Source organism: Artemia sp. Qi Xiang Cuo, chromosome 12 (genome assembly GCF_049724085.1).
Source record: "Artemia sp. Qi Xiang Cuo chromosome 12, ASM4972408v1, whole genome shotgun sequence".
Taxonomy (NCBI): domain Eukaryota; kingdom Metazoa; phylum Arthropoda; class Branchiopoda; order Anostraca; family Artemiidae; genus Artemia; species Artemia sp. Qi Xiang Cuo.
The window spans coordinates 2,831,353-2,843,452 of record NC_142805.1 but is presented as its reverse complement, the minus strand read 5'-3'; the positions used below and the strand labels follow the sequence as shown (position 1 = coordinate 2,843,452).

At 36.5% G+C, this 12,100-nt stretch overlaps 1 protein-coding gene across 1 annotated transcript in view; it reads left to right on the top strand.

Moving 5' to 3' along the window:
- Rbp (RIMS binding protein) overlaps positions 1-12,100 on the top strand; it is a 439,820-nt gene that overhangs the window by 251,598 nt on the left and 176,122 nt on the right. Inside the window, exons 14-15 of the mRNA XM_089098234.1 lie at positions 9,154-9,277; positions 10,748-10,850. Of these exons, the coding sequence (XP_088954360.1) occupies positions 9,154-9,277; positions 10,748-10,850 (227 nt within the window). The remainder of the gene's footprint in view (positions 1-9,153; positions 9,278-10,747; positions 10,851-12,100) is intronic.

Here is a 12,100-nt window from a genome sequence, read left to right as displayed (position 1 = left end):
ATAAATAAAAAAATAAAAATAAAATAAAAACTACTCTCTTCTTTTTGCAAAATACTCATCAAGATATCTTCCCACTAGACAAATTGTGACGACGTACTTTTCAAGGCATCAGGAAGCAGCACTCTCTGAGTCCGAAATAGGTTTTCCCTTGCCCCAAAAGGACCTCAACAACGACACAGACATTACTTCAAAGCTCCCTCCTATTATTGGCAAAAAGGGAAAGCACACCTTCTGTCCTGGAAACTTTTACTCCTCTCAAAAACTTTCAATCTCGAACGAATCGGAAGGCAATTAGATCGTAGCTGCATCCAATGTATAAGATATCTAGACGTTAAATTTAACTTAAAGTAAAATTCCTGACCATAAATTATCTTAACCTCATTATAATACCTTAAAGTTTCCGAATTCTTAATCTCCTCACCCCATTTCTGTATTGTATGGTCCTCTTGAATCACAGCACCCGCTTGATTTCTTTGTCCAACTGTAATTGTTGACTTGTTGGTCAAAGGCCGTCATTTCATGTGAAAGAAAAACCTGTCTTATCCAATACTTCTTTAACTTTAGAAGACCAAGATCTTTCTCTATGTAACTCAAGTATCTCATCATATGCAGCCTTCAGTAACCTATCACTGGGCATCTGTACAAGCCTTGGCCAAAAGTTAATCATTTGGACTGTTCTATAGCTTTTAAGAAACCACAGTCCAAGGTCTACTTTGAGAAACTGAGGATGGGCCATTCTATGCAGCCCGTAAAATCTCTTAAAATAACATAACTGAACGCTTTCTAACGGGGCAGCGCTCTCATGTCACCAGATCTCTGCCCCGTAATAGAGAGTTGGCATTATCTTAGATAAAAAACCCTCTTATGCGAAGACAAATTCTTTATTCCACTAATTTTATTCCTGAAAAGTGAAAATGTTGCAGCTCTTCCCCTATTTAACACTTCTTTAATATGAGAACTCCATCCACCATTACTTTGGAAGATATAACCAAGATACTTTATTTTTTCAACTATTTCTAATTGTTGTCCTCTAAATACAAATATATTATCTATTTTTTCATTCCTTTTTACTGAAAACAACCATTTTAGTTTTCAGAACGTTCAGCTGTAACTTTTTCATTTGTAAGTATTCCTCAATCAAATTCAGTAACATCTGAAGCTCCCTTGCCGACTTCGCCACCAATGCAGTGTCATCCGCAAACAATAACCGAAAAATTAATTTTTCCAAGACACAGCCTTGGAGCCCATTTTTCTTCCAGAAACTCCACCATATCATTCAAAAACAAACCGAACAGTCTCGGGGACATGGCACTGCCCTGCTTCACTCCTTTCTTAAGGTCAAATAGCCTGGAAAATCCCGAACCTGCAACCCTGACAACAGACTTAGTCCCAGAATACATACCAACAAATAAACGAATAAAACTTAAAGGTAGACCTTCATCTCTTTAACACTTTTCAAGGAGAGCTCTATCTACATTGTCGAATGCCTTTCTTAAGTCTAGAAACGCAACATACAGCTTTTTTCTACCTGATCCATACTTCTCTATCAGTGCACTTAACACAAATGCTCTATCCGACGTACTATACCCTTTCCTGAAACCCCCCTGCTCCTCTTTAATCACCCTATAACCCTCCAACCATTCATTCAACCGATTGTCCAAAATCTTTTCTAAAATTTTACTAAGTGCAGGCGCTAATGCTATCAACCTATAGCTATCATGATCACTAGGACTACCTTTTTTAAATAGAGGTACCATAATCGATACTTTCCAGAGGGAAGGCCATACACCACTACTTATAATTCTATTAAAATTATCCACTAAAACTAGTAAAAAAAACACCAAGAAACCTCTTTAACAAAACTGCTGGTATACCATCTATTCCTGGCCCCTGATCCTCCCTTCATCTTCTTCAACTTTCCTAACTTCATCTGAGGTTACCTCCTTCACAAACTCATAATCTTTTTCTTTCATCGGAAACTGCGGAGCAACACTTGATTCTTCACTATCAAGGCCACTAAAATCTTCATCTATACTCTCAAGTAAACTAGGCCAAGTATCAGCTTCAGGGATTTGAAATTGGCCTTTTCCTTGTCCATTCTCCTGCCTTATTCCTGACCAAAATTGCTTTGTATCCCCTACCATATAAGCCATCTCTATCTCTTTCTGTTCCTCTCAAATTTTCTCTCGTTTTTTCCTCCGTTTTAGCCTGTTATATTCCCTTTTCCTTTCCTTAAACCGTAAAAACAAGCTCTGCCTTTCTTCCTCTACACCTGGAAGATTACCAAATCTAATAACTCCTCCAACTCCTTTTTAAAAGAACTACATTCATCGTCAAAAAAACTATTTTTCCTTTTCATATTTGGCTTTTCTGACACATGAGCACAGTCATAGATTACAAAACCCAAGTCTTCCAAAACTTCATCCATGTCTTTGATTTGTTCGTTTACACTCTCAGCTTTCTCAATTATCGCAATCCTCAAACAGTTCTCATTCATCAACCTCAATTCCCCTTCAATCCCTTACCTCTTTAAAAACATCCCTGAAAAACAAAGATCCTTTGTAACCCTCCTAAGAGGACTATCACCTTTTTTATTCCTTGGAACTCCTCTTCCGAGGCAAAGCTTAATCTCAACTGGTAAGTGGTCAGAGCCTACGACCCTAAGAACCTCAACATCAACTGTCAGGGCCACTAGTTCAATACCAACCAAAACATAATCAATTACACTAGGGTTTGTCCCCGAAAGACAGGTAAACTCATCCTCCTCCCCATCCTTCCCAAATCTTCCATTTCCAATCACTAATGCATTGTCTGAACACAGTTCCAGAAGCCTTTTACACCAACAATTAACCATTCTTTCAATATCTTTGCTCCTTCTAGATGTCTTAAAAATATCAGGTATCAGGTCCGGCGCATCAACAAATGAAACTTGATTAATCTCCTTATATATTCCCGTATAAGCATTAAAGTCCCCCACCACCAAAAAATAATCCTTATCAAAACGTGATCGCAATTGCCTAAGCTCCTCCTCTAATAAATCCCATGTCACTTCTACTACATACGAACTATTCTGGGGGGCAATATACACGGGGCCTAAAATCAAACTTTTACCACTAACAAGATGAATCCTAACCCATATAATATTCTCCGATACGACCTTGCTTAATTAACAACAAAATACCTCCATAATATCTCATATTCTTTGCTGGTTTACGCGCCACATTTTCTACCCAGTATCCTTCAAAATAAGGCACTGTATCGTCACTATGCCACGACTCCACAAGAGCAATAATATCAACACCACCTAGGTCCTTCAGTACTTGTTCAATCTTACTTCTGACACCCTGTACATTCCATATGATTACCCGCATAGGGTGAATAGGACCACGGTGTCCCTACCCCCTTAGAAGAAGCTAGTGAGGTGACGGCAAGAAAAAGGGCGTTTCTAGCTCATCAGGTAAGTAAGAAAGGTCTATAATAATCTTTTGATGACGCAGCTCTGGTGCTTTTCGACTGACCTCTGTAGTTAGCTCTTCCGCCGCCAGATCTAGAGTCCTTTCTTGCAACATTACGGGCATCAATACGATTTTGATCGTCCGGGCTTATGACCTCCTATGCTTTTCGCTTTTCAGTATTTTTCACAGCTATTGGAGAATTCCAGACAGGACGCAGAGCCCCTTTCGAGAAATTCGGTTTCGGATCACGTATATTAAATTCGATCACCGTCTCGATATCACTCTCAGCTTGACTATCACTCTCAGAGCTTTTTGACACCACTCTGCCAGCGACGGAAATGTCCATTTTTTCGCTAGCTGATTCTTTAGCTAGTTCGACTTCTCTTGTTTTTGCTAACCCGTTTCGAGGAGGCCCCTGTTTGTTCACTTCACTGGAGCTGGTGGTTACTTCCTTAACACATTCCGAAGGAAAGTCATAAAAAAACACTCTGCCGTCGATATATAGCTTATCACCCCTAAGCCTAGCTTGGTGGTGTTTTGACAAAGCGTACTCTAAGACCGGTTTAAGGTTTTTACGGGCTTCCCTTTGCCTGGCAATATAATCAGGGGCAGCCCACAACCCATTCCTCTTCAAAAGAGAATTAGACTTAAGAATTATCCTGCGATATTCAACAGAGTTCATCTTTAGTAAGACTGGTCCCGCACGCATTCTGAACACGTCTTTGACGTCACAACGGTTCAGATTTAAGTCCGGTATACACTTATTAAGAACCATAATTATTTTTTGCTTCAGTGTATATACAGCAGGATTAATAGGTTCGAAGCTATATAGGACAACATTACATATTCTCAGTTCTTCATCAAATTCGTCAGCCCGCATGGTAGCTGCTCGTATATTCTTCCGAAGCATATCAATTTCTCCTTTCATCTCTTCACAAGCTTTGACATTTTCAGATAGTTTTTGGTTCAAAGAAGAAAACTGGCTTTCAACTGATGTAACCTTCACTAAAACGTCCGGCAAAGTCTTTTCAGTAGCCTCAATTAATCGTGGTATCAGATCTAGCTTGAAATTAATTTCCCGTAAAAACTGAGAACTGGCTGTACCCTCAGGCATAGCCTCAGTTAAAGCTATAGTCACCCCGTTTGAGTTATTCATTTTTCAAGGATTTAAATCCTCCCACACACTGCTTACGTATTCCTGCTTCAGTAATCCAAATCACGATCAATAATCATATATAAATAACAGTCCAAAGATATTATCACAAGAGTTTAAATTCTATTTCGTGTTTCACTTGCAAGCAACGCTGAATGAAAACAAATTTTCATTCAGAGAAATGATTAATACTTATTTCCGAAATGTCACATTAAATACCAATTGCATAGTTAATTATCTGGTTTCAAGGTTATCCGTATGAAAAAATATATAAATAAAAATCCTCTATTACAGATTTAAATTTCAAGACATATACACACTGCTTACGTATTTCTGCTTCAATAATCCAAATCACGATCAATAATCATATATAAATAACAGTCCAGAGATATTATCACAAGAGTCTAAATTCTATTTCGTATTTCACTTGCAAGGCAACGCTCCCCGAGGCGATGTTCATCAGACGAGCGCTGAATGAAAACTTTATTATCTTCATTAGAGAGCGGCTTATTGTACAAACACACGATCATCCCTTTAAAAATGTAAATGGCAGGGGGGAGGTCTAACCCTCCCTGCCCCTCTTATGGGCACCGATGGCTGCCGCTCTTCTAAGGACATGGCAGGTTCAGCGTCGTCAAAGATCTTTGAAAATTTCCTCTCACGAAGTCTTTAACTCCCCCATTTTCAACAATCTAGGCTTCCAGATATTCATCGTCCCATAATCTGGAGACTCAGATTAAGGAAAATCCGAAAGGCGAAGACTCACTATGGTAGAGAGTCACTATAATACACACCAGAGTCAAAATTCCCAAAATCTTAAAGCCCAGATTGCAAAAAACTCCGGAGGTTAAGACTCACTCTAAATTATGACTTACCCAGAGCTCTTTTGGACTAATTACCATTATCTGAGCAATTAGTAAAAAATTATTGACAACGGCTTAATTAGAGTTCTTAGGATAGTCAAATATAATTTACGCAAACAATTCAACATTCAAGAACTAGATTCGCATGTAAGCTTAAGAAATATTTTGCAACGAAAATTCTCTATCACCCTAAATAGGCTACTGATTGGAGCATGTTGAGTTTTAAAGTACAATAAGCATTCTGGGACACAAAAACTTAAGAATAAGGGGATTTTCCTTCTGCTATACATTTGTGTTTGAACGTAATAGGGGGCTACTACGGGATGGGCAACCCCCTCAGAAGTTTTACCTTTAGATGAGCTACAAGATACATTCTTTAAAGCATTCTGAAGACCATTTCATCGAAGTTCTGTTTACGCATTTATGGCTGAATATACAGATAGATATAAGTAGCCTACTTCAAAGGAATTATTCAGGGGGCTAATTAGCCTTCTTATTCTTCACCCAATTAGCTGGAAAAATTGAGCCGTAACGTCTCAGCAGTGATTCTCTATTTATTTTTTATTATGGTACTCACAATTTTTTCTGTTTTACCTCTCTTATCTTGTCCTTTCAGACTTTTTTGTTATATTTCAATTAGTTAGATTAATTAGCGAATTTTATTTCAAGAGAACTGAGACCAACTCTTACTTTTGCCTAGCAACAAAGAATTTGAAGTTTATAAAACAAAAGAATACCTCGTGTATTCTTCGTTGTCGGGACCAAAAGAGTATAAACTGGCGCTAGTGTCGAACGAAAAAACCACCAACACCATCTAGCGTGTCATGTCTCTTCGTATCTTTTCAAGCTTTGTAATCGTTCTTCAGCCAAAAAAATAGATTAGACACTCATTACTACAGCAATGTTACCAATTACACCAATTAAATTATTCTTTTATTATTACACTTCTTTATTTTATTATTAAGAATAGAAAGAAACGCCAGCCACTTGATGAAAGCTATGTTTTTTTTCGTCAACTGGCACCAATTCCCACTTCTACGTTACCCATATTTTCGGTCAGGACTATAAAAGAGAAAATGAACCATGCGTCACACAGGAACTTATGCAGGAACTGGATTTAGGGTGGATCAAATAAAAAAAAAGCACACAAAATAATCAAAACACATAGGAGGTAAAAATTTTAAAAATCTTAAAATTTTGAGTTGGGGGACGTGGACCCGAATCCCCTTCTCAGGGGCGTGGCATAGTATAGATCGAGTATAATATAATTATTGCGGACAATAGCTGAAAATCGGAGAATCTTGTCTGTAACTGGAGACCGAGTGGTATCTTGCTATAAATATTTTGTCAGATGCTGTGTAATTGTTCTTCTTTGGGTATACATTGAGTTACACTGTATAGAACCCAAGCAAACGAAATATAATATCAAATCACGAAAAAAAAATAGTAAATTAGGCTTGCAAAACTATTAGGACTGTCAAATGAAACAACTATTTGAGGATTTTGTTTGCTGTTTTCTTCGGTGACAATTAGAATTTAAGGCATATATGGTTTGGAAATTTACAGAAAGGAGGGGGGTATGCGTATTCGTAATTTCCAATCTGTTTTTTCTTAATTGCTTGTCAACCACCAATTGCCCAGGTCTTAAAAATTTAATTCTAGCACCAAAATGTCCTTGAAACTTTAGCCTACAAATCTGTTGTGCAAAAACGAAAGAACGGTAATCCCAAAATTTTAGCCTGTAATGTAGCGGATCATAAACTTAGAACAACTTAAAATATCTGAATTGTAAGGAAATTAGTTATTAAGAGGCTTTAGGTCTATGGGGAATTACAAACTGTAAGCTATTGAGGAAATTGTTAAAAATTTCAAGATTTTCCGCATTGAGGGACCCACTTCCCTCTTAATGGGACCAGATATAGCCCTAGCCTATATTCTAAACTTCAAAAGAAAACACTGATAACCGAGGCCATATCCAGGTGGGGGGTAATGGGGTTCAAACCCACGCCCCCCCCGCGAAATTTACGGAACAAAAATTAATCTAGATAAATTCTAAATGTTAATTTTTAGGTTTTGTGCAACCCCCCACCCTCCGAAAAAAATCTCTTTGCAAAACCCACTCCAAAAAAAAAAAATCTTGGATACGACCTTGCTGATAACAGCTCCTACGTGAGACCCTAAAAGTAAAATTAATAGAACGTGTCTGCATATTGTAAAGTAAGAACTTTGTTATGATACAGGTTGAATCAACTTGGTCAAAGCGATGAAAGACTTGAATGCCTAATTAGAGTAAAGCCAAGACAGATAGTCTCTGTGAGAGGGAAAGCTGAATAACTTTTTCAGAGTTGTATAAAAACGATTATTTTCATCTCTTGATGATATTAAATAAAAAAAAACAAGTTTTTTAAACTGAAAGTAACGAGCCACATTAAAACTTAAAACGAACAGAAATTATTCCGAATATGAAAGGTGCCGTCCCCTCCTCAACGCCTTGCTCTTTACGCTAAAGTTTTTTATTGTTTAAAAAAATTAAGTTGCGAGACAGAGTCAAACTTTAGCGTAAAGAGCGAGGCGTTGAGGAGGGGACGGCCCCTTTCATATAAGGAATAATTTCTGTTCGTTTTAAGTTTTAATATCGCTCCTTACTTACTTAGTAGTATCTAATACTTTATAGTTATTACTTAGTAATATCGCTCCTTAGTTAATGCAGCTTTTATTTTGGATCACCGTCATTGAATAAGTAAATAAAATTTGCATAAAAATTTTACTTTTCTTTCGCTAAATGGCTGCCTCTTAATTTGGTTCTGACGTGATTTACAAATTAACTTACGTAACGAACTTCTATATTCATATATTTTTCTTCTGGCAAAAAATACAAAGTTGCAGATTTTTGCAGATATGAGCTTGAAACCTATGTAATAGGGTTTTCTGATACGCTGAATCTGACGGTATGATTTTCATTACAATTCTTTCACTTGTAGGGGATGTTTCCCCCCTCTTTAAAAAATCAGGTAAATTTTCTCAGACTCGTAGCCTTTGATGAGTAATACTAAACTTAATAAATTTTATATATTTAGAATCAGCATTATAGGCCCATTCTTTTGATACATTTATTGACATCAAAATTCCGTTTTTAAAAGTTTCGATTACTATTGAACCGTATAGCTTGTTTTTTTTCTGTTTTTTTTTTATTACGTATAATTACTTTGTGTAATAATTATTTGTGTTCAATGCGCTTATATTAAGGAAAAATCTTTGTGAGAATAAGATAGAATGCAATGGGTCACACCGAAAGCGAAATATACGAAACATGCGGAACACTGACATCAATTCACGTCCGTGCTTAAGTTTATTGAATGCCCGTTTCTGTTGTCCCGCAACTATGAGTTACGTTTAATAACTTTTAGTGTATGTGTATGGTTTTCTATTTATTTTGCTGGGCCTCATAGTTTCTGACGAAAGTATGCAGTATAGCATTTAATATAATATTTATTATGTTATTTATGATATATGTTTGTAGTATAATTTATTTTTATTTTATTTTCAAGTATAATTTTATTCATTTTTTTCAGTGTAATTTTTTCAGTATCAGTTCTTTTTTCCCTGTATAATCTTTTCCTCTTTGTATTGGCCTGTTACATTTGCCTATAGTAAATAGAAATGTCTATTTTCATCTTTCTAGAAACCCCACTTTTAAATGGACCTCTTCATGGAGTTCCAAACATGGAAAAACACTCATCCGGTGACGGCAAAGTGGACATGCTTGATATCCCTGGCAAAGGTCGCTGCTATGTGTATCTGGCGAGGTAATATAATTATTATTTTTTTTTTTTTTTTTTTATTATCTTTCCCAAAGGTGAATTTAAGAAAATTCTTGGGGAGGGGACCAATGTGACAAGGGTGCCAGTAATTCACCAAATTTACGAGTTTATATTAAAAAGACTAATAGAAAAGAAAAAAAAACACAGAATGAAGGTGCTATAAAAAAAATCCTGGGGAGAGGGGTCCTCCCAGCCTCCTTTGGATCTGCCAGTGGTCTTTTCAACTGGTTTAGTTAATAAAGCTAAATGGTTGTATGTATACTTGCTCTGTGGAAAGGAAAGGGCTCTCTGGTCTCCTTGAGATTGGTACAACAAATTTAAAAAAGCTGCCCAGAAAGATATCTTTATTTTCTGACCCGTCTTCCTAAAGAATTGACCTGTGTATATCAAGGGCTTAAGAAAATTGATAAATTATATTAATTAACAAAATTTATTAACTAAAACTTCTTAAAACTTAGTAGTTGTCGTTGACGTCATTTGTTTCACCGCTATAAATATTAACAAAGAATTATATATTATTAAATAGTAATTAATTATTGAATGCTTAGCTAATCTGTATGAAGGCTAGAACAATACTTAAAGAAAAAATAGAGACCTCAGAATATATAGGAGCTCCCATCTCTCCTAGCCTTTTTATGTTGGGAGAAGAAAGGGGGCGTGGTCTAAGGATCATTGTTTAGGATGATAACATCTCTGATTTTTTTTTTAAGCGTTTAAGATTTGTTTTTAGATTTTTTTGTTGGGATTTTTCTTCTAACCTAGCTCTCACCACAAATATGTTTTTTCTGTCCCTTTAAGCAATTAATCGCTTTCTGGACGATTTTGTTCATTTTTTAAAAAGAGCAGCGTAGCTGGGCGTATCGAACTATTCGAAGTCAACTCAAATACGAAACCCTTAATGATACTGAAAGTTCCATTGACCTAGCTCAACTACTTATCTTTAAAATAACTAAGAAGTTTTGTCAGGAAAGTGATCGTTTCCTTAAATTATAGTCTCAATTTGGTATTTTAGATTGGCTAGCGTAGATTGTTTTACGCCAAGCTAATTTTTTTTAACTTAAGCCTTATTCACTATAAAACCTCTTAATTATAAAAAATGAAGTTTAGGCCAAAGAGTATGGGTAAAATATAACACTAGGAACTGGCACTAATGTCGACAAAAAAAATAACAACACCATCTAGTGGTTGACGACCCTTGCTATTTTTTCTGTGTGTTAATAAGAATAATTAATTTAATTAGTGTAACTGAAAAAATTAGGGTAGTAGTAAGTGTCTGATTTCAGTTCCTGAAATTAAAAAAATTACAAAGCTTAAAAAATGCCAAGTGTAGCCAAATGCAAGATGGCGTTGATAGTTTTTTTTGTTAACACTAGTGCCAGTTTCTACTCTTATAAGTCACCCATATTCTTTGGTTGAGACATATAAATCCGACAGTTATGTTTTATTACATTTTAGATATTCTTACGATCCCTTTCAACAATCCCCAAATGAACGACCCGAAGCTGAGCTTAGTGTTAACGCTGGAGATTACATTCTTGTCTGGGGCAACATGGATGAGGTAAGAAACTCAGCCTTTTACAGCCTTATAACGACATATTTTCTCCTAAGCTCTTCGAAATTTTTCTCTTCTAAAAGCTAGAACCGGTGCTGCTCAGACTTTACATAGTTTGCACCATTTAATATCATTAACATACAGCATTCATCTTTAGAGTACCAGGGACATCTGAAAACTGCGATTTTCAAAAATAAAATTCATTTGGTTTTTAACAATCAAAATACAAGAAGTACCTTTATTGCAACAGCCTTCATGCAACTTTGTGAAACCCTAGTACGCCCCCCTAGGGTGTGATGCCCAGTTTGGAAGCCTGCACTTGGCACAGAGATTTTCCACCCTACCATATTCCTGCCCTATACTCTTTCCTACCCCTTTCTAGGTAATTGAATTTTGCCAAGAATTTTGCCTTGCTGTGTGCTACATTATCTAAACAAGATTTTTTGCTACCCAGAAAGGGTTTTGAGAAGCATACAATTCTGAAGCTCCCAATGGCTTTTCACTGGCATTCAAGAGGTCTGAAGCTCCCAATGGCTGAAGCTCCCAATGGCTTTTCACTGGCTTTCAAGAGGTCTGAAGCTCCCAATGATTGAAGCTCCCAATGGCTTTTCACTGACATTCAAGAGGTCTGGAGCTCCCAATGGCTTTTGACTGGCATTCAAGAGGTCTGAAGCTCCCAATGGCTTTTCACTGGCATTCAAGAGGTCTGAAGCTCCCAATGGTTTTTCACTAACATTCAACGGGTCTGAAGCTCCCAATGGCTTTTGACTGGCATTCAAGAGGTCTGAAGCTCCCAATGGCTTTTCACTGGCATTCAAGAGGTCTGAATCTCCCAATGGCTGAATCTCCTAATGGCTTTTCACTGGTATTCAAGAGGTCAATAAAAACTGTAGTAGTTTTAAATTACCTATAGAAATTACTAAAAGTTGACATCCACCGAGAATGTTCGTGAAGAACCGAAAAAAAAATAAAAAAAATACTATCTGACACCATCAATATTTTTCTTCAAGAAGTGTGCACTTTAGAAAATTTCCTGAAAAGATATAATATGCTTTTAATAGGGTTGTAGATTATAACCTCGTTGGTTGATATGGTGACACGAGAGCTGGTTTGTTGACTGTATACTAATGTATGCTTTTTTTTTTTCAAAATTATTTGCCTGGACATCCGTATGTTAATTAATCTTTGTTAAACTATAAATTCTTTTCAATAGAAAACAAAATCGGGATCGTGCCTGTGAATGAATTATTCTTATT